This window comes from Canis aureus, chromosome 25, assembly GCF_053574225.1.
Source record: "Canis aureus isolate CA01 chromosome 25, VMU_Caureus_v.1.0, whole genome shotgun sequence".
Lineage (NCBI taxonomy): Eukaryota > Metazoa > Chordata > Mammalia > Carnivora > Canidae > Canis > Canis aureus.
This window is the reverse complement of record NC_135635.1, coordinates 43,936,928-43,960,809: the sequence shown is the minus strand read 5'-3', so window position 1 is coordinate 43,960,809 and position 23,882 is coordinate 43,936,928. Positions and strand designations below refer to the sequence as shown.

The window sequence follows — 23,882 nt, the reverse complement described above, 5'->3', positions numbered from 1 at the left end:
ACAATCTGCAAATAATAGTTTTGCTCTCCTGATATTTTTATTTTTTTAAATATTTGTTTATTCATGAGAGATACAGAGAGAGAGAGAGGCAGAGACATAGGCAGAAGGAGAAGCAGACTCCCTGCAGGGAGCCTGAAGTGGGACTTGATCCCAGGACCCTAGGTTCACAACCTGAACCAAAGCATATGCTCAACCACTGAGCCAACCAGGTGCCTCTCTCCTGTTATTTCTTACTTTGTTCTTATTGTATCAATTAAAATTACCTCCTCCAAAATGCTGAAACACAATGGTAGTCATGTTTGTTTTATTCTTCTTTCTGATAATGTATTCTTTTTTTAACTTAAATCAGGAGCAGATGGCTACTGAATTATGTAATATGTCTTTTCAGCAACTAAGACATATCATATATATCCAAATTTAAGGCAACTCTGAATATAAAATAATTTTCCATATTTCCACTGAGAAAGAACCATAAAAAATCCAGAAAATCTTTTTGGTCAACTTGAATATATTTTGACTTTAAGGAATTTACACACCTAAATAAGATGGCACATTACATAAATATATTAATTTAGAAATATTGTTCTGCCTCTCCTTCAAACTCTTCCCACATAATAAACCAGTCTCCTTTACTGGAGCTATACTATGAAGGCTCTAGTTTTCTGGAACATAGCAAATACTTTCTCTGTAAGTTGTGTCTTGAGGTAGAATCTGCAGTAACAAGCATCATGAGTAATATTAGGACAGTTGTTGGGGAGCCTGAATGGTTCAGTTGGTTAAGTGTCCAACACTTAATTTCAGCTCAAGTCATGATCTCAGGGTCATGGGATCAAGCCCCACAGTGGGATCTGCACTCAGCAGGGAGTCTCCTTGAGATTCTCTCTTTCTCAAATAAATCTTAAAAAAAATTAGGACAGCTGGGGTTTTTGTGGTTTTGTCTTAACAGGTTTATATTTGTGTGATCTTTGTATTAACTCCTTACAGTGATCTTCAAACAAATTGTTTACAATGACATACAGAACCTGGATAGTTAAGTCGTTTTCCTAAGAATAAGGACCAAATCTATGTTTAACTTCCAATCTTTTATTTTAAAAGCAACTCGGTCAGATATGCTCTATAAACATTTCCAACTACATATACTACTTTAAGATCCTTATAGGCACATGTGTTTTCACCAGTTCTGTTTTATTCCATTAACATCTTTTTGGTTATTTCAAAATAAAGGAAGTGAAAGTCTGTAATATGGAAATATTATAAAGGTTTAAGTTTATGTTGATTTCCTTCTTTACTGAGGGAAAGAGGAAAATTTGAGGAAAAAATCCCTACCTTATATATGGGCATATGATTACCTCTCACTCACCCTTAGTAATGCAGAACTATGCTTACATCTAGATTTGCCCTCAACCAGCTCTTCTATGAACCTATACATTCATTTATTTGTATTCTAGCTAAACTGAACTACAGGTGTTTCTGTCTCACGTTTTCCTACCTTTGTGCTTTTACTTTTGCTTACACTGCCCTCCACTTTCCTTTTGGCCTAGAATATTCTTTATTCTTACATCTGAGTCTAACTCAGATTCCAGTCCAAATGCTCTTTCATAAAGCCTTCCTGATATTCCCTGCCCCCGCCCCCCCACTTGAAGGTGATGTTAATTTCTCTCCTTTCATGGCATAATTGGCATGTAGTTAACTGGTGAGTTGTGGAGTAAGACAACTGGATTTAAATTTTGTTTCTACCTCTTCTAAGTTGTGTAAGCTTGGATAAGTTACTTAGGTTTTCCAGATCTCATCTCAGCCTTCCCACCTGTACAATGAAAATGACAGTATACATACAGGGTTCATATAAGAATTAAATAAAAATACAGGTAAAGTGCTTTGCACATTGTATGAAATCTTAATTTATTATGCTTATTTGTTTTGTAGGAGTTGACAGATATGTTTAGATTATTTAGGATCCTTTGAAAGTAGTCCTATCTGGTCCACCTTGATAGACCCTCAGTGCCTACCTAGCACATAGTCCTTGGGAACATGAACTCAATTATGAAAAAAATCTGTTTAATTGGTGTGTGTGTGTGAGAGAGAGAGAGAGAGAGAAAGAGAGAGCGAGCTGTCAAGAAACAAGTTTTTAGACATATACCAGCACTTTGTGCTTAACATATGAATGAGAAGCACATATACCAATTATACCTTAAGAGTATTTAGGGAAAAGTGGCACCTCTGGGTAGGCCAGGAGAATATGGTGATCTTTTTGTGCACAATCCTACTGGCTAACACTCAGTGCTTCAGCCAAACAAGTATTGTGTGTAGCAACTTGAAATCATGTTTTTTTATTAACTTGCCTCATGAAACCAGTTCAAATAGCCTATATGGACTATGTACTATCTGTTGGACAAGGAATGGTGCTTGATGAAAAAAAATGTTCATGAGCCTCAGTTGAACAGAAAGTGAAATACCTGAAGATTCTACATGGTCCTACGAAGAAATTAAGTAAGCTGGGTTATGGCCTATATGGCGTATGGCAAAGAACTACTAAGTTTTCTAGTAGAAGGAAGGTATTTTTGGTACATTAAGATACAGCATACCACTAGAAGGGACTCTTGATAAAAACATGAAAAAAGCAATCCCTTATTGGTTACATTCCAGAAACCCATGAAATAAAGTAAATTTTAGCTAAAGTACATTTCTTTCCTCATTCTAGTAAAACCAGAGATACGGTTTCCTAAGATGGGGTTGGAAACTGATAGTATGTAAAGTGAAACTCACATCTAAAAAACTTCACCCATATAGTAAAGAGGGCTCAAAACCTTTAAAAAAAAAAATACATGAAACCGCAGATCCCTGGGTGACTCAGTGGTTTAGTGCCTGCCTTCAGACCAGGGCATGATCCCAAAGTCCCGGGATTGAGTCCCACATCAGGCTCCCTGCATGGAGCCTGCTTCTCCCTCTGTGTCTCTGCCTTCCCCCCCTCCCCCACGTCTCTCATGAAAAAATAAATAAAATCTTAAAAAAAAAAATACATGAAACCCCAGTAGCTGAAGCCAATAAATGCAGCTTCTTAAGCACATCTGCAGAATCAGAAGTCCCTGATATAGAACCTTAATATAGGGAAAAAAAAACCCTCAATATTCTAGAAATGTTGAATTCTGACTTGTAATTTTTAGTTCTCTTCATTTACTGGCTATGTAACCCTGAAACGGTTAAGTATTCTAGACTATATACACTTACATAAACTGAGGGCTCCGTTTTATGATTCTACGTAACTTAAATACCACTCTATATTTAAAGCAATTCACAAAATAAAACTATCTTAAAAAAAGCATCACTGACACATAAATTTTTTAGTATGACAATAGCCATATTTTAGCTACATTTTTTTCCCCAGGAGAGTCAACTACCTGATTCTTTTAACCTGACATTTATCGAATTGCCCTCCTTTACCCCCACATATTTTTCTTATCGATGACCTGAATGGTTTCACTATCTTCATTTGCTCATAAATGCCCACATATAAGATATATGAAAAATTCCTTTGGAAAAGGAAAAACAGTGCACACACTTAAATTTGCTCAGTTTATTGGTGTTGGCCTCTGTCCAAAGACACAGGAGAGTGGTATCCATTATAGTCCTTCTGTCCTCAAATATCTTTATGTACTTTTTAATTTGTACTTTTTGGCAAAAATATGACTACTCAAATTTATAATTATATACAGATTCTGCTGCTTTTCTGAAAGAAAGGACAGAAGCAAGACAAAGCAAATTCTGTGACAGGGCTGTTGGTCACCAAATAAATGTACATATGAACAAACTAATTTTGAACAAGGAACATCTAATCTTAAACTAGTATCAAATGATTGTATGAACATGCTGGACTAGAAGAAGAACATTTGTAATAAGAACTAAAAGTTTTGTTTAAAAAATTAATAGAAACAGAAACCAATTTATGATTTGGTGGTTGGAAAACACATGTCATAGGGAACTATCAATGAAATAGTTCATCAGAAAGTTTTTAGGACATATGTAGTGTCACATATAAATTTTATTGAAACAGTTAATAAATATTTGATAGTGCCAAAAAACCCACTTATTCCTATGCAAATAATTGCTATTAACTAATATCAGTAAATGAACTACAGATATTTAATTTTAGAATTAGTAGTTTTGCTAAACTACTGTACTAATAATCAACACTGTACTAATAATCTTTTTAGCTCCTTGAACATTGGGGGCTTAAACTCCTCAAATCAAAAGTTTAAAAAAAAAAAAAAAGTTTAAAAAAACGTTTAAGGGGCAGCCTGGGTGGCTCAGTGGTTTAGCGCTGCCTTCAGCCCAAGGCCTGATCCTGGAGACCCAGGATCGAGTCCCACGTCAGGCTCCCTGCATGGAGCCTGCTTCTCCCTCTGCCTGTGTCTCTCTGCCTCTCTCTCTCTCTTTCTCTGTGTTTCTCATGAATAAATAAAATCTTAAACAAACAACAAAAAAAAAGTTTAAGAAGTTCCTAAAATAGCTGTTCAGTTTCTTTTAGCATAAAATCTGATATCCCACTCCACAAATTAGAAATAATTAAGTTGTTTAGCATTATTAGAGTTAAATACAATGAAGGCAATGGCAAAATGCTCATAAAATAAGTCACAAATATAAAAACGAAACTGACATTCTTTGTATTGTTAAATTATGTGTAGAATCATCTATTTTAGAAGGCAGATGAATAATGTTATAAGTTAACAATGATTCTTTTGAATTTCAACATTATGTTTAACTTTAATAGTTTAAAAATACATTAAAAGACTTTCTAGAATGTTACTAAACACAAGAAATGTTATGCCTCTTGATTTTTCTTTCAAAAACATAGCAAGCCTATTTATATCAGGAATCTAATTCATGAAAAGATGTTAAATGGTGTTTGGCTACTGTTAATCCATAAAATGTAGCAATGAGTTGTTCTCACCTGCTGAGAATGTTGTATGGGGAGGGAAGATGGAATCCCTGTTAAGCTACTTGAGGATGGCTGACCCTGGCTTTGCCCCTGTGCGTGATGGAAAGAAGTGAATACAACAAATTAGCAAAGCCCCAGATAAGTATATAGAAAGGTCAGGCTTTTGTAATAAATATTTAAACTCCTGCAAGTTTGCCTAAGCAAAATAAAACATTAGTTTGATTGTATGGGAGAGATCACTGAGGTATCTTTTGTAAGAAAAGGTTGGAGGATTATATCACAGAACATATCCTGATTCCATGCAAAAACCACTCATGGTTAAAACTACTACTGCTATGCTCTGGCTATAATTTTAGCTATTCAAAATACTAAGATTCATAATAAAATTCTTACTGAAAATATAATAATCAGGAAAATAGTAGTACAATTACTGATGTGAAAAACTCCTATATCTGAACAATTAAAGACAAAAGGGTATTTGATAGTGCTAATTTGGTTCCTTTTGTTGCTACTTCTAGTGCCATGGTGACTTTTACCAAAAATGTAAAAAAGTCTGTTATCATCACTGACCTAGAGCAACAGTTGTCAAAACTAGAAGTGAATTTGCCCTCCCAGGGATCATTTAGTTGTCACAACTGGGGGAAGCGGCTGCTACAGGCATCTAGTGATTAGAAGCCAAGGATGCTGCTAAACATCCTACAATGCAAAGAACCATGACCCACAACAAAGAATATGTCCAACCTAAAACATCAATAGTGATGAATTTGAGAAACCTTGACCTAGAAGTCACCTAAGTTAAGATAAATGAGAAGGTGAAAAATGAATACAAGATTTTATACAGTAAGTTAAGGAAATGAAAATGCCCACTTTTGGTGTTCCATTTCAGTTTCTTTGAAGCTTACTTGGATTTGATACCACATTCTGCTCCATCTTAACCTTGTTTAAAGAATAAAAATTTACATAGTATGCATTCTTCGGGCAGTATGTCTATAAATTAACCACCTGATATTTTACTTTGAAAAGCTTAAAGAATGGCTGGCAGTGCAGTAAGATTTATAGTATAGGCTAACAACTAGTACATTAATGTGAGTACACTGCATGCCCATGAAGCATAATTTTCAAGTTTCTGGATCTTTTTGCTTCTTAGAACTATTCTAAATAACTGATACTTTATGTATACTTTTGGAGTTGTTTACGCCCCTGAGGGAAAAACATAGGAAACAAGTATTAAGAACATGTGATACTTTATAAGAATGGAATATTAAGAAGATCCAAATGATGCCCTGAAAATATAATTGGAAAGTCTCCTATACAGATTTTATGTAAGACTTATACATGGATAAATATGATAAAATATACAGAATATATCAAATAGTTAATACTGACTCCACTTGTTGAATTCTATTATGTCCATTACTTTGTTTTTACTCACAAGGGAGTACATATGCCCATATGTATAAATAAAATTTAATTTGTTGAGGAAAGAACCAAGGCCTGAGATACCTGTTTTTTAGTTTGCAACATATATCACAAATTCTTAAAAAAAAACAACAAAGCAAAAAATCCACCACCCACACTAGATTATAACATTGTTGCTAAAAATTAGAATCAATTTTATGGTTAACATTTGGACATATAATACAAAGTGACTTGTTCAAATGATGCCATTTTAAAATGCATTTTCATTTTTTCCTAAATTCTTAAGATGTTTCCTTTCTCTTTTAAGATTCTTCCACGTTAATGAAAATTTTGGGTATTCTTAATACTCTTTTAAAATTTTTTCCTATTTTCCATTCTTTTCATTTTACAGAAAAAATATTATCCTGTTTTTTAAAAAACTAGTCCTGTTTGTTTCTAGGGAGAAATACTTCACATTAGCATTTATAAATAGTCAATGCTGAGTCAACTTTACATTACAGACATTTACATTTTCACTACAAGTTGAAATTATTCTACATACAGATAGAAGTAACTGATTTTGATGAGGGACTAAAATTCTAGTTTTTGTGTTCTCTTTTTCAAGGATTTGCACATATCATAGGTAAATGAGGCAGCTTCTCTCGTATTTTGTTCTTATATACAAGTAGTTTGTAATCCCCCCAAAGGAGAAACTCTACTAATAAAAGTAAAAATAATCCTTATAAATGTAAAGAAGTGATAGAAAACTTAAATGTAATGATGCATAGTAGGGTAGTTTAAAAGAATTGTGGAAGTTTTCCTATAACCTGTGGATGGAGTGCAGATCCTCCTGAAGAAAATGAGGCAGATAAAACCTGCTGAGATGTGGTTCCTTGGGGGAAACAGAAGAAAAGTGGGGATTCTTGTAACACTGTCTGAGGCAGATGGATAAAGGGTAATGAGACGTCAGAGCCAAATGGTGCAGCTGCTCCCCCTGTAGGGGGAGGTGATTGAAAATCACTGGGGTCTGAAGAAGTAATTTGTGAGGAATCACTGGAGTATTCTGGGCTTCCTATTGGCCAGGTCTGTCCGATAGGCTCTACCACAGAAATGGTCAAATCTGGGGCATGGTAATTACGCTGTTCTTCAGTCACAGGCTGTAGGCGGCCGTGTAATCCAACTGATTGAGGAGGTGGTTCTTCCTGATTCAAGTCCACTGCAACCTGCCGATTTCGGTAAACACGCTGAGGTAAAATTCCTCCTCCTTCTCCTGAAGAGGAGCTTGGAGTATGAACATGAAACTCAAATACACAATTGCTTCTGCTCTCATTGTTATGAGTTAACACAGCAGGCGCAGAATGAGGAACAAAGACGGGGTGAAATTTCAAACATGTAGCATCTGTACTGATAGGTGCAGAAATACTAGAGAGGGGAGATCCTGGACTCAATCCAGAACCTAACCTTAGATTTTGAAGGTGTCCTACCAGGAAAGCCTGTCCAGATGGAAATTCAAAGACAGAACTTGAAGTAGGGCCCCCTTGTACTGGCTTCTGTTCAGGTATCTGTTTCATAGGACTTGACGGTACTGGTGAGTTGTATGGAATACCCTCATACTGTTCTGTCACCTGGGCCTGGTAAGCTACATACATTGCTTCCTGAGGAATAAAATAGTGAGCTTCTTCTGGAAGTACCAGTCCAGGTCTATAGTCACTGTGAACTTGAGTTGGTTCAAACATAGGATGGACCTGTATCTCACATGGCTCTCCAGTTATTCTACTGGCTGTAGTGCCCAACATAACTACAGCCTCTGGTGTCCAGTTAGTTGGGCTGCCACCAGGTGGAAGAAGATTTTGGCCAACAGTCCTCAGCAGGGGTTGGAAGTGGCGAGTTTGGGCTTCCAAGAAGGAGGTGCTCTTACGTCGCTGGGAAATGGCCACCTTCGGTGGACAGATGGGAGGTGGTGAAAAAGAAACTGGACGTTCATGAATAGTTGGGAAAAATATCTGTGATTCTGGGTATGTTGGGGTCCCCCCACACGGATGCGCCATGGACTGAGGCTGTATCAACATGAATAAGACAAGTAATTCATACATTCATATGTGAAATTACATTAGACATGCAAAACTGGGTAGCTTTGTGTAACACTATGAAATGGTTACACCAAATTTATAATTAAGAAATAACAATGCTTTTGTTATCATGAAATTATGTGCATAGTAAAAATCCATTAAATACATCCAGGGTCAATAAGTTATTCTGTGGGACTTTTTGCATTAGATAAGAGCTACTTTTCCACAACAATCTTTCTCAAAGGAGATGGAAGAATTTTTTAAGTGTCTGTTCTGTTTTTACCTCCAATAAATATGCTCACTCTTAAGATTTAATATAAATTACATCAGTGGAAAAAGAGTTAAAATAATAAGGGAAGACAACATGACAATCAATATAAGCCCAGCATTTTAAAAACGTAAGATGCTTCAATTAAAGCTGCAATACAAAGTTTTCCTATACTGTCTTATCCTGTGCTGTATCAGAGCTCCGTATTATTTTTCTTATCAACTAATATATGCCTTCTAACTAGAAATCAAAAGAGCTATTTTTTGTGGACAGAAAAAAACACTACTGACTGCTGACAGTAATGTCCTTCATCCATCAATCCCAAACTGATGATGCAGTTAATTTTACTACATGAGACATGTTACAGATGCCACATCACTGAAAGTCCACTTTTCTGATCCTAATTAAGAGTTGAATAATTTGGTGTTCAAATCAAGTGAAAAGGATAAAATAATAACACTGACTTAACAGCACTTTTTGTTGTGGCAGAGGCAGTTCTAGGCATAAGACTCTAAATTTAGAACCTACCTTGCCAAATGCAATCAGTGTACACCGTAATAATGCACTTTCATGGACTCTTTTTAAAAATAATAGATTGGTCTCATTCTTTCAGTAGGGATGGTCCCCATCAAGTTAATAAAATGGCTCAACTGTTACTTCTTCATAACAGCTAAAAGAGCACCTCTATTTCAAAGCAGAATGCTCCATTTTACTGTTTATTCAAGGAGTATCCCAAAGCCATTATATACTATATGGTTAATAATTATCCTAAGTAAAAATTTGAAGATTTTGGTATCGCTAAACTGGAATGTTAACTATATTCTCTCTCTGGAAAAGCAGCAGCAAGGTCCCACAGTGTTTAACATAACTTTAAAAGACAGATTTTTTATAGATATAAGTGGGGCCAAAGGAAATCTTATGCACTATATGTGTATCTAATGTATTCATTAGGGTCAAGATTCAACCTTATTCAATCTCAGAGAAAAATTTTCACAAGGGAACATGAGGCCTTTTAGTCATCAATACACTTTTTTAAACAGCTAATAAACTAAAACCAACTTTCTCTCTTCAATTACTCTTCACTATGGGGAAAAATGGGACTAATCCAGCTTCATGAATGTCTCTTTAGAATAAAGTGAAGAGAAAATATACTTGGGTTAATTTTTGATAAAGAGAAAATTTGCTTTTGATTAAGCCAATGAATTTAAAAATGAAGTAATACATACTCATTATTAATGTATGAAAATACAAGGATCTGTATAGGTCATTGGGATAGAAGAATATAATAGAAGCTAAATTTTATTGTGTACATATTGTGCCCAGAGCGTTATGAGCATTCTCTCTCTACCTCCTTGCTTTTTTAATTTTCTCCCCTTAAAGTTTTATAACAAAAAGTTTCCTATAGGAAGAACTGGTACCCTAAAAGCATAATATATTACGTAATATATACATAATATATTACGTAATATATTATGTAATCCTTTTATTTAATTTTTATGAAAATTCTTGATGCCTGGATGTATTCACTGGCAATAAATTTTCATTTGTCAGGAAGTTTATGGTTACATACAGTACTGACAAAGAGGGAAGGCAGGCTGGAGCGTCGGTGCTTGCGCTGACAGGCAGAGTGCATAGGCAGGACACTCTCCAATGCTTTAGAAAGCTTTTCGGCAAAAGTTTCCTCAGGGGCAATCCGAAGGAGGGAAGGAGAAAGAGGTGCAGACAGCACTGGTGGTGGGGTGGAAGGAGCACTGGGAGAGATGCGGGACAGAGAGGGAACAGCAGAAAGATGGGGAACGCAAACTGACATGCTACGGCCACGACGAGGCTAAACAGAAAACAAACACACACATGAAAACACAGTACTGTGAACACAAAATAACCAAATGTACAATGAAAACAGGGCATAGCTGACATAAAGTATTCCATCCTCCCCCAATCCCACAAATTCAATTTTTTTGAGGATAGGTATAATTCCACAAAACAAATCTGGTAGATCATAACTATTCTCTCTATACCATTGGTCAAGTACAGGTTTTTTATAAACTATGAAAATGATCAATTCTCTTCCTAAATATCCTAAAATAACATTAATTGTTATTAATGTATGAATAAGAATGGCCGACTGAGGTAGTATAATAGGGAAAACAATGAACACTGGCTTGCAGTTTTCTGCAAACTTATTAAGATTAAACAAGAATGAATTCTATTAGTTTAATGTACATTATAAGGTGTAGATTTTAAGACTCGATTAGTTTGCAGGAATTCTGGAAACCTCAAAAAAGGTTTCTCAATTCTATTTTAGAAGGCATCAGACTAAAAAAAGTTTGTTGGCTCAGAGTATTTTATTTATTACACTTCCTATCTTTATAAAGGGTAGAAAGTCATTTTCTAGTAGGAAAAGCATTAGATTTGTAGAGTTAATTCATGATATAGACACATTCTGCAGTTTTACTAAAGTAGTCAATGGAAAAACATCTTAAATGTGAATCTCTAAAGAGTAACTAACAATTTTCCAACATATCAGAGATTCAACCTAAGTTTATAAAGTTTGAGGTGTCTTAACATGAAAATTTTAATATAGCTAGAAAGCAGTACACCTAATACTGTAGTAAGGTTGTCTTGAGCAAGTTCGTTACTTACTTTTAGGTATTGTGAACTGTGTTGCTAATTATATTTTCTTTTCCAAAATTGGCTGCAGAGAATGCACTGAGCCAAATTTGTGGCCTACCAGTAGCAAGTACAAGATCATCATACTTAGTTCATTCCTAGTTCTATTTTTCTCCACCCTTGTTTCTTTTTTACCCTAATTTTTTTATTCCATATTGATACATTGTTGTAAGCCATAATAAATTCTTTCTGTGGTAAGAAAGAAACAGAATCATAAAATTTAAAAAAATCCTCAATATTTAGTAACCCTTCATGCTACCTCTACAGAATACTGTCATTAAAAGGCAAGACCGTCAGTAACAGTCTACTTTTAGAGCATCAACCAATACAGCTATGTTTGCGGCTCAAATATTTAAAATCTTCATAAATGATCATTCTGTTTCCTTCTCTCAGTAGAGACACCTAATGTTCATTACCCTGTGATGCAGGAAGCCAAGATATTAAAAATAGTTTTAAAAAATCTAGTTATTATGATCCACAAAAAAATCAATGTAAACAATAGAAATGAACATAAATGCTGACAAAAAATATATATCAGAACAAAGAAACATCTACATAGTCTTTATAAATTCTTCTACCTTACTTAATGATTTTAAAGGTCAGAAAAGTAGACTGTTAAAACAGTGTATTAGTAGTTTATGTTACTGTGGCCATTCATCTTGAGACCTAGCCACTGCAGGACTGATGAATGGACTCTGAAACAATACAAACATCTTTTATTCCAAGTTGTAGGATAAAAGAACAGAGCAAGCAGAAGTATTTTCTTAAAGAGAGAAAGATTTTCATTTAATGCAGAGCAGAAGTTCCATAAAATTCAGATTTAAAAGCTTTCTGCGAAAGAGAAAATATGTCTAAAGATCTCACTAAACAAGTGCTATACAGTGTCCAGTTGTTCTCCAATTCTTCCCTGAGGCAGATGATGTCCTTTATTTACCTCTGAAGACTTCACGCAGGGCCAAAAAAAGAAATGAGGTATTACCTGATGATCTATTTAAACATTTTATCTATGAGAAGAGTGGCTAATGTAAAACAGGGGCTGTGTCTGTATGTCTATATAAATGCATAAAATATTTCAGGAAATAATCTCCATAAATTGATTCTGAAAATAAATCTGTAATTAAACAATACCAAATAAAGAGAAAAAGCAATGAACATATACTGGGGAAGGAATTTGTGTCCAACACAGACTTTAAGGCAGGAACACGCATAGCAACTGATGGTTAACTAAACACAAGCGCTAAATTAAATGGTCATACAAATAAAGGATTCCTTCACTCTGAAGTATTAACATGCAGCATTCTATAATTGTTTGAACATCTTACCTGTGTTTTATACAGTAAGAAATCTTACAAGAAATGCTCAGTAATACTTTTAGTAAGAAAGCTTTTGAAAACTCTCCTTGTGCCCATCCCCAAATCATTCCTATGTCCAACTTATGCTGCTTTGAACAGTTTCAACTCTAAAATGCTAAAGAGAGCATTATCTTTAATAAATGCAGATTAGTCTAAGTCTTGTACATAGTTTCTTCACATACAAAGTTCAGCTAATTCTCACATGTTAATGTTATGTCCTAACCTGCCTGAACTACTCTCATTGTACTCTGTAAGAAACCTACTCCCTTCAGAAATATACCATTTACGTTTTCTACTTCAGATTCATGCTATTGTTTGGATAGTAGAAAGAATGTGAATTTAACATGTATCTATCGGCTTTTATTATAGGCTTACACTCTCTTATGCAGTTACTTACCACACTTGAGGGTGGATAGACCCCATGGGGCTGAGATTGTGCCTGGACAACAGAAGCTGTATGCCCTGGGAGTGTGCCAGTAGAATGTGCCTGTTCATGCTGGGACCCATATGAAACTGTCTGTTGGCTGCTCACTCGAGATTCTGTGAAGACAGAAGATCCTTGACCACTGTCAACAGTCCCGTCAGCTGAAGAAGAAATAAATTGTGAAAAAACAGAGAAAAATCACAAAAAGGAGGTTTATATTTTCCCATCACAAACCCAGACTTTCTTTTTCTTTGGGGTTAGATCTTCTTTGCAAAGATCTGACCTAAATAAAAAATAAATACTAGTTTTTAATAAGTAGGTGTCTATGCTTAAAAACATGAAGGATCCATATGGGAAAAAAGTTTTGATGTCTTAAAAAAAAACAACTTCATAGCTATCATAGAATCTTATTATCTGAAGAATAAGGAAAATAAAATGGAATGCTGTTAGCTGTAAGTTTGACACACCTTTCAAAGTCTTAACTTTGGGGACCAGTGCATTTTTTGTGTTAAGCAGGTAGTTTAATCAAAAACTAGTAACCTCATTAGTTTCTACTTTATATGTTATTGAGCTTTGCTAAAAAAGCTGAACCTGGCTAATGGGTTCAGTTACAAATAGCTAAGATAAACTTGTTCATTTTTCATTATTAGTTACATTTCATTTTATTTATTTTTTGTAGATGTAAGTTTTAAAAAAGTTTTAATTTAAATTCCAGTTAACATACAGTGTAGTATTAGTTTCATAATTATATTTTATTTTAAAGAATTGTGAAAGTAGAAATCTACAAATTGGAATTTTCAAGATGTTGGAACCTGTAAAATTATTTTACACTCTAATCACATTTTCTTATCTTTTTAGTCTATTAGTGATAGATGGAGGTGATAATCATTTGACACATGGGAAAAGGTAGGGTGGTAATCATTTCAAATTTCTTATATGATTGATTTATGATTCAAACCAAGAGGCCAGTGCAAAATGATGAACAAGAAGTTGAAAAGTCAATTAGGGGTATCCTTAGCATACCTGTGCACATCACAAAATACTTACATAATACAGATATACTAGTTTGTTGGTACTGTAGCTGTTGATGTTGATCTGCCTCAGGTTCTTCAGGTTCTACTTGCGTAGAAACTGAAGCTGAAGTGGTAGAAGCAGTAGGCACGCCAGTGCTGACAGAAGGGATCTGCTTGACTCCTGCCTGGGAAGTACTTGATTGTTGTTCTACCTGCTGTTTGAGACTGCCCTCTTCCTGCTTTCTTTTTTCTTGCTCCTCTCGAACCAACTGCCGCTGTTCTCGTTTTCTCTTAATTAATGATACTCTATCTTTGATGGCTTTTGCCATGGTCTTGTGATCACCTTCACAGACGTACCCAGACTCTACCTACAAGATACAAGAGTGCATTAGGAAGCAGAAGAAAACAAACAGAAAACAAAAAAGGCACCTTTAGGGGAAAAAAAATAAGAAAGGGGAAAGAGAAAGACCTCTCCAAGGACTGGCCTTAACCAAACTGTGAAATTACTTGTCTGCATCATGCATTTCTCCATTTTTTTTGTAGATACTCATGGGGTGGGTGCCATCATCTCTGTAGAAACTCTTAGGGTAGGTGTACCTTCACTTCTTACAACAACAAAACAATGGGGAACCTAAAACCAAAGTTTTTTTTTTTTTTTTTCTTACAGATTTTATTTATTCATGAGACATAGAGAGAAAGGGGGTGAGGGGCAGGGACACAGGCAGAGGGAGAAGCAGGCTCCATGCAGGGAGCCCAACGTGGGACTCGATCCCGGGTCTCCAGGATCATGCCCTGGACTGAAGGTGGCGCTACACTGCTGAGCCACCTGGGCTGCCCCCCAAAGTTTTTAAACCAAGTAAGGCTCTTCTACTCTAGTCAATCTATTTTCCCCTTACATGTAACTATTAATGTTAACTTGTGTTGTTTTTACTTCTTTTCCCTAGGCAATAACTTAACCAGATAAAACAATTTTGATAAATACATTAAAGTTAAAAATACACACACACACAGACACAAATCTCTAAAGGTATAAAAAACTAACAATTAAAATAAGTATCTCTTTCATACCTGACCCCTTCTCAGAAGCAACTTCTATCAAATGGTTCTGATAAATTCTGGTAGAGAGTCTATGAGTATCTCTGCATATTAACAGTTTAGACACTATGGCGAGCCTAAAATTGGTAGTGCTTCCTTTCTGAAAAATGACCTTTTAGACATACTTCAAAAGATGATTCACCAAAGGCTGCCTACTAATAATTGATCTTAAAAATTCCCTCAAAGTAAAAACAATTCATGATATATTTATAGGGTTTATCCAGATGACTGATCAGATGTTATCAGTATTTAGAAAATATAACTTGTCATTCTAACTCAGTAGGTTTATATAAATTAGGAGTCATTCAACCTCACAGATGTTCGCATTACTTCAGAATGCATTCTAGATCTACTCATCCATCCATCTATCCATCCTAATATATCTTCTATGTATCTTTTCCTCAAATAAAAAGAACTTTGGGGGCCACCAATCAACACAATTTTATATCTATGAGATCTTCCACCCACAATGCTTCAGAAACTTTTTTGCTCAACATTACTGTTTACTTATTTTATTTTTAAAAAATATTTATTTATTTATTTATCTATTCGTGAGAGACAGAGAGTGAGGCAGAGACATAGGCAGAGGGAGAAGCAAGCTCCATGCAGGGAGCCTGATGTGGGACTTGCTGCCAGGTCTCCAGGATCACGCCCTGGGTGTGCACTAAGCTGCTGAGCCACCCAGGCATCCCAACATTAATGTTTATAAATCTACATCAATTTTTAAATAGTGGATCAACACTAATTTACTATTTCTTTAAAAAATTTTTTTAATTTAAATTCAATTTAATTAACATATTAGTTAATAATTAACATTATTAGTTTCAGAGGAAGAATTTAGAGATTCATCAATCACATATAACACCTACTGCTCGTTCCATCAAGTGTTCTCCCTAACAGTTAAGAGTCTCTTATTGTTTTAGAGATTTTGTTTCCTACAGTTAAGAGTCTCTTATGGTTTATCTCCCTCTGTTTCCATCTTATTTTTCCTTCCCTTCCCCTGTGTACAACAGTTTTGTTTCTTAAATTTCACATATGAATGAAATCATATGATATTTGTCTTTCCTGACTGACTTATTTAGCTTAGCATAATACCCTCTAGTTCCATCCACATTTACCATTTCTTGAGCAACATCTTCCGGCACATCTCTTTCCAAGTCAAAGGAAAACTCAATAGCTTCATTGTCTTTGTATTTTCCCTTTAATTTCTTAATATCTTCAATACGTAGCCATAACTTAATGGCTATCTTTTCTCCATCATCTTCTTCTGCTAATTCTACCCGTACCCCTGTTTCCTCCTGGAAGAAGGCATGGTTCAAAAGGTCTTTGATAGAATACCTTCCAAAGAGAGAGAAATGAAACAAAAAACCAAGCAAAATGTCATTAGATTGAAAATATAATTTTCATGTGCGGCTGATTATTGTTATGCTTGGAATAATATAGGCAGACTATATTGAAAAAAAGGAAACTTTATAACTCATTACTACATGAGTTCCATGTGAATAGTCATTATAGTTTTACTCTGAAATTATACAACATCAGAACAATTTCATTTATAAATAAGAGCTGAAAGCTAATACTTTTTAATCTAAGTGATCTAATCTCTTATTGGTTAACAAATAGCAAGTAATACACAAAATATCATAGCTTCAAAATACATACATAACTTATGCAGAATTTATAGTTAGCAAATATTCCTCTTATTTATGATCCCCTCTGATCTTTGACCAACATCCAATGAGGTATTTTCTGATTACTAGGAAATAGAGGCTTAGAGAAAGTGAAAATCTTGCTCACAGTTATAAACCTCAACTGGTTGAATCAAAATTTGAAACTAGGTTTTGTGATTTCTAGTTCTTTACCTTCTACTACAACTTTGTTTACTGATATAAATTCTCTCAATTCCTTGGTCAACAATTTGTGTACTAGGTAAGAAGTCTGATTATGGAATAATCTTCTTTAGATAAATGGTTTCAAAGAACCAGTAATCTAGTAAACTGCACCATCCAGAAAAGAAACAGAGTAATATGTTCTAAAACTGGAAACAAATATTCCTTTGTTTATAGTAAAAACAAAGAAACAAATAAACAAAAAATTCTTAAATTAAGGACTCTCCTTTCCAAATGTATATAAAATTAGAAACCCAAACTAAAGTTCTACTAAACAGCCTTACAGATCATGATGTTAAGCTCTTCCAAATAACAATGTTATGAAAAGAATATGAGACTGGCAAAGTGAAGATCCTGAATTCTTTAATTTGGCTGATATACTTGATCACTCACATTTTTTAGGAACTGGATTACACTCAACTTACAATTTATATTTATACTGGCTGGTCTACTTTTTCTTTCTTGGAGGGTGAGGGTAGATTATTTTTAAAAAGCAGAACTGGATCTTTGCCATGCCTAACGGGTGATGAATCAGCTATGACAGATCAGATACTTGCCACTCCTCTGAGAAGAGTCCTGTTAGTACAAATGACTAAGCCAAATCTCCTCCTAAGCTTTGGGCAAAGTTGTCTCTTTTTACTGAAAGGCATTTTGATGTTTGTTCTTCAATTCTGGCATAATGAAAGCAAATTAAGATGTGTAGAGTTGAGCTGATTTTAAAGAGCCAAGATTTTATTTCACCTTTTAGAATTCAATTGGTAAAAAAGTAAGGAACAAATCTGCTGGTTAGAGAGAAACTGAACCCTACTGGTTTCATAAGTCATGTGGACGCTACAAGTAATTAATTCTTACTGAATGTAGCAGCTATGTTTAAGGTGGTTCTGGTTTATGTAAACTCTACCATACCACATTTTAATAACATTCAGTGTATCAAATCTCAACACTGCCTTAAATGGACAGAACTCTACTTTTTTTTAAAAAAAAAGATTTAAAAAAATTTTTATATTATTTTTTAAGTAATCTCTACATCCAACATGGGGCTTAAATTCACCATCCCGAGATCAAGAGTAGCATGCTCTACTGACCGAGCCAACCAGGCAGCCCCAGAACTTTTTTTTTTTTTTTTTTGAAGATTTTATTTATTTATTCATGAGACAGAGAGAGAGAAAGAGGGAGAGGCAGGCCGAGACACAGGCAGAGGAAGAAGCAGGTTCCACACAGGGAGCCCAATGTGGGACTTGATCCCGGAACCTCGGGATCATGCCCTGAGTCAAAGGCAGATGCTCAACAACTAGCCATCCAGGCTTCCCTAGAACTCTACTTTTAAAGATATTATGTAAGTAGAGAAATTAATCACAAGTATTAAGTAGTTTGGATTGAGTACTGTATTCAGAGCACATCATATTTTAGGTTTTTAAGCAACACCTAAATCAAAAGTGGAAACTTACCTTTCATCTTTGTTTTGCCTTATGCATCCTTCAATAATTTCCTTCACTTCAGGAATTGCTACTTTGTCAAAACTGGCTGGCTTTACTCCCTGAGAAACATAAAAATAGCAAAGGAAACACATTAATAAAGGCAGGTTCTTTGAACTTTGATTTTGAATTGCCTCTTAAGGTTCTATTAGATTGCCTTCTCACCATCCTGGCTTTTTTCTGATTTGCCTGAAGGAGCTGGTCCATTGCAGGGTCAGAATTGGGTAGTGGCAATTTAGCTCCCACAAGAAAACAACAAGGAACAGTCAGACAGTGGGATCGCTTACTTCCATGGCCTCTATATGTAGCTAAGGAAAAATTTAAGCTGTTGTCAATATCTTCTGCTGTTTCAGGTGAAGGAAATTACTGGCTCAAGAGAAGGGCCAAATGTTCTAACTGGTTAGAAGATCTTTTGTGCAGCCTTGTTCCCTAACACATTAATCAACACAGTATTTAACCATTTTAAACAGTGAATCCATGAATGGGCATGAATTCACATGCTTAATTTGGCAGGTATTCTATTACCATAGTACTCTTTAACAAACTCAACAGAGGAGGTAAGGATTTGGGTTGGTTTGGCATGATAACAGAAGAACAAATTGTCTTGTACATATGAAACATAAAATGAAAAGTGATAAACCAGGCCCATATAAAAGACAAGGTTTCTAATTAATTTCAGAAGAAAATTCAATACCACTATTTTAGGTAATACTATACAGTATCCTAGTAGCATTTTAGAACCTTCGTAACATGTAAATTTTTTGCAAACAAAAATTTCAGCCATGTGTGGAAAATATACGTAAGATGTAACAAAATACCCCTGCTGAAAGGTGGAGAAAACCATTTCATTTTCTCTTCCCATCGTGTCTAAGTAACCACATGGATTGATGCATCTGCACTGATACACTGTCCAAGTGGCAGTGTTAAGTCTATAAACACATAAAACGCAGAGAACGGGAAATAAGGGAAAGGGACTAGAAAAGTCAGAATATAGCATATAAATTTTAATCACCTATTGTCTCAGTGACAAGACAGATTAAAAGAGAATTAGTGATCATTTGATAAATCACAGAAATGCATGTAACCTCTCACAGATTGAAATGAAATGCATCCAATGGTTAGCACTTTGTCTTTAAATACTGGAGTTGTGATTGGGTAAGTCTCATCAATTACTCAACTGTGTTATTCAAAACTCCTGATTTGGAGGATTCTACCTCTCCCTCTAGGGATAACCTTCCACACCAAGGAACTGTAAGTAGGGCTGACCCTAAAGTTAAATCCATGCATTTATGCCCCAACATATCTCAGCACTACCTGGGTCTTTTACCACGATCTAGGACACTGATACATATATAAGAGACTTGTGAAATATTTATGTCCAAATATAACATGTATTATGTATATTTAAATGAAATATATAACTTTCTCTTTTAGCATTTGACAAAATTTTGACGGTAGAATGAGTAAAGTGGGCAGATGGATGATGGGATCTTTCTGTAGTGCTTTCACCACCTCAAACAGCAACTGGAAGAGATGTATATAAACAACATGACCCAACCATTAGATTTTCTTATAAATAAAAACTGCAACACATATTCTAAATGATAATATAGAAAACATAAAAGGTTGCTTAACTGATTTTAATAACATGACATAAAGCCCCTACAATTGATAGAATCCTATACAAAATATAGGTGAATACTGTCTTCTTTTAAAAATATAAAATAGGACGTGAAAATAGGCAAGTTTCCATTAAATAAATGAAGAAAATTAAATCAATCAATCCATGCATTTAAAAGGTTAGTTTCTAAGTACTGACTAAAAGTTTGTATTTTCCTCAATTTTCTTATTTTTCAAAAACAGCTTAGCTTTCCCAACTGGTCTTTGTCTTCATATAATAATTCTAATGAGAACAAGAAAATAATGTTGCTGAAGCAAAAAGCTGCTTTACTTCAGCAAGCTGGTTGGGTATTTCAGACTAAGGCTTAAGAAAATAGGAACTGTTTTAAGAAAAAAAAAAAAATGATGACATACCCTAAAAGTTCTCTGATAGTGGAAACACGGAGATTTTGTTTTATGTTTGTTTTTAATGTTGTGTAACAAACATGTATAACTGTATAAAAGCAAATTTTAAAGATGCTATTTATAAACAATGTAGAGAACAATCTAAAATATATTAAGTTTGTAGAACATTCACTATTAGCAGAAAATTATCTAAAAGAATGTTCTTTGGTAAAACTGGACACTAAATACATATTTGGCCTTTGCATGTAAAGACAATCCAAATATTACAGGAAACTGGATAAAGAGAATATAGAATATGATTAGGAGAAATGCTTCTTCATCTATAAACATGTATTTTAGGGAAATGTAGTTTCACCTGCTGTCAGTAAAACTACATATTAATAAGACACACATACACTGATTATATTAAAAGACTCTTCTATTCCAATTTAGCACAGACATCTTGGAAAGATGATTTCAGATTCCTTGTCTATCAAGTAGGGATAGTATCTGTCCAACTTCACGGCAGCTAGAATCAGATGTATTATCCAGACTGAAAGCTCTTTGAATTACTAAGTTTGCTTTTGAATTCAGAGGCAATCACTGAAGATAATAAAGCTTAGGTCTAAAAGGAAGCAAAGAATTCTCTTGAAAAATAATCACCACAATCTATAGTGAACCTACTTTCATTCTTGGTTGTCTTTTTTTTTTTTTTTAATTTTTATTTATTTATGATAGTCACACAGAGAGAGAGAGAGAGAGAGAGAGAGAGGCAGAGACACAGGCAGAGGGAGAAGCAGGCTCCATGCACCGGGAGCCTGATGTGGGATTCGATCCCGGGTCCCCAGGATTGCGTCCTCGGCCAAAGGGAGGCGCTAAACTGCTGCGCCACCCAGGGATCCCTCTTGGTTGTCTTTAAATAATACTCTTGTTAATACTACCCATGAAAACATACACACACACACACACACACACACACACACACACACTACTTTACAAATAGGAATTCCTATTTACAAATAGAAATACTAGTTGAACAAATGAGCTATGTAAGGTTATAACAGCAAAACCAGCAACTGTGAGTCATAAACGCCTAGAATCTACTAGGTTAAGCTGCTTTCTCAACCTATTCAAGATTCAAATAGAGAAGACTCCATACCAACGCTATCTAACATTCTGACACCACTACCAACTTAAAAAAATGTATTGCAGGTACCAAGGGAGCCAATAAAACTGAGATATACCTTACTAGTCCAGTAGCTGATATTAAAAGATTAATGCAGTTTATGGCTACCCACTTAGATAATGAAAAAGGTAGAAGAAATTTCAGCTACCAGTCAGCTACTATCAAGCCAGCCAGGATTATCAAAACACCTAGCAGAAGTATTCTGAATCATTTTGAGAAGAATATATGGGGTTGTATACTGAAAATGATCCCCAAAATGTAAAAATGAGCATGAAACTTCACCCCTGAAAGTGACCTTACAAAAAAGTCATCTGGGACAGACATATCATAGAAAGCTGCTTAAAATAAACAAGTACAGGTTTTGATACTTTCATCATACTTACAGGTTTAAGAAATGAAAGAACTCAATATATTTTAAAATATTTTTGGTAACTGTTGACTTTTTAAATTAAAAAAAAAAAAAAGATCCAGATTATTCTAAAACATGGTTTTAAGCACCAGACAGAACAAAGTACTGATGAGAAAATATTTGACAAGATTTCATTTTCATCTTTTTCCCTTTCATATACTTCAACAAAGATAATCAACTTTAAAATCCTCTTAATGTAACCCCTTACTTCCTGATTTAACTTCACTAAGTACTACTCTAGTCCAGTTTCAACCAGTAAAGGCAAAGTTCTGCTCACTTCTTCTGAATGAGGGTTAAAAACCCAAAACAGAAGAGTACTAAGGTAGACAAATTGGGCTAATACATTACACATAAGAAAAATCTGGTTAGAGACACTCCCTCTTATTCCATTTTTCTACAGCCAGCAACCCACTGGCTCTAGAAATATTCTTGCTTACTTTTGTAATTCACAGGATCCCTCTTTAGGCAAATAGTGCTATGTTATGTTTTTTTGACATGGGAGAGTAGCATGTTTCCCTCCATTAAACAAAAGTACTTCTTGAATATTTAATGTATCTATCCATTTACTTCTGGGTTTATACAAAATTATATGTTCTCTTATTTTTTTTCTAAGATTTCATTTATTTATTCATGAGAGACACACACAGAGAGAAAGGCAGAGACACAGGCAGAGGGAGAAGCAGGCTCCCTGTAAGGAGCCAGATGTGGGACTAGATCCCGGATCCCGGGATCATGCCCTGAGCTGAAGGCAGATGCTCAACCACTGAGCCACCTAGGCGTCCCTATATGTTCTCTTAAAACAAAAACAAAGACTACTTTTGTGCAATTTTAGAGTACAAAAAACAAAACAAAAAAACCCAAAGACAAACAAAAAAAACCAACAATTGTGACTCCCCCAAAGTTACATTAAGAGTTGATATGCTTATAAAATGTTGATTTGAACCAAGAAAAATGAAAAACACATACATGCATTTTATAGACTCAGTTTTCCTTTGAATTCTATTTACTTATAGCTTGCCAACTAGCCTGCTTGAAAAATGATTCATAATATAGTATTTTCTGGTTCAATATTCTAGCTCTTAAAACTGTCAGTACTTGCTTCTTGCTTATTAAAAGCTCAGGTTTCAAATGTGTTAGGGTAACATTTATCTATACTTTCATAAAAGTAAAACTCTTCCTATCTATCTATCTATCTATCATCTATCTATTTTTTCTTCCTAACAATTTAGAATTGAGAAAAGCCTCCTTCCCCCTCTACAAAATGTAGTGGAAGTTAACTAAACCACAAAACTTCAAGTGTTTTAAAAGCCATTCTAAAATAAATAATTTCACATTGCTACATATATTACCAAATGGCTACAATACACCTTTTGTATATATCAGAAATTCTTACCCACCTCATTTACACAATCCTTTTGAGGGCAGCAGCAGCAATGAGAATTTATGATGACAAACACTGAGCAGAAGTCTTTCTTTGTAAAATCCATCACAAAAGACAAAACAAACTTGTTACAGTTAGAGGAAAAGGGAGGAAATTGATAAAAATGGAAATTAACAGTAAATTAGCCTACAGCATAAGCAAGGCAGACATCAAAGTCAGACTGAAGCATAGTTTCTTGTTTAACACTAGCCATGCTTCTCCAACTTTCAGACATGAGTGCTCTGCTCAGCCAATTATCTACTTATTCTCGATCAGC

General features: G+C 34.8%; 1 protein-coding gene across 24 annotated transcripts in view; it reads right to left on the bottom strand.

Annotated features, from left to right (window-relative positions):
• Positions 1 to 23,882, bottom strand: part of WNK1 (WNK lysine deficient protein kinase 1) — a 150,097-nt gene that overhangs the window by 31,930 nt on the left and 94,285 nt on the right. For 20 of the 24 annotated variants that reach the window (XM_077871565.1, XM_077871568.1, XM_077871567.1 and 17 more), the window contains exons 5-9: positions 18,560 to 18,648; positions 16,341 to 16,560; positions 14,162 to 14,495; positions 13,088 to 13,275; positions 4,946 to 5,023 (exon numbers count right to left, since the gene is read on the bottom strand). In XM_077871565.1, the coding sequence (XP_077727691.1) occupies positions 4,946 to 5,023; positions 13,088 to 13,275; positions 14,162 to 14,495; positions 16,341 to 16,560; positions 18,560 to 18,648 (909 nt within the window). Of the gene's footprint in view, positions 1 to 4,945; positions 5,030 to 7,158; positions 8,389 to 13,087; positions 13,276 to 14,161; positions 14,496 to 16,340; positions 16,561 to 18,559; positions 18,649 to 23,882 lie in introns of all 24 variants that reach the window. The other 4 variants (XM_077871572.1, XM_077871573.1, XM_077871587.1 and 1 more) reach the window with 2 other exon arrangements.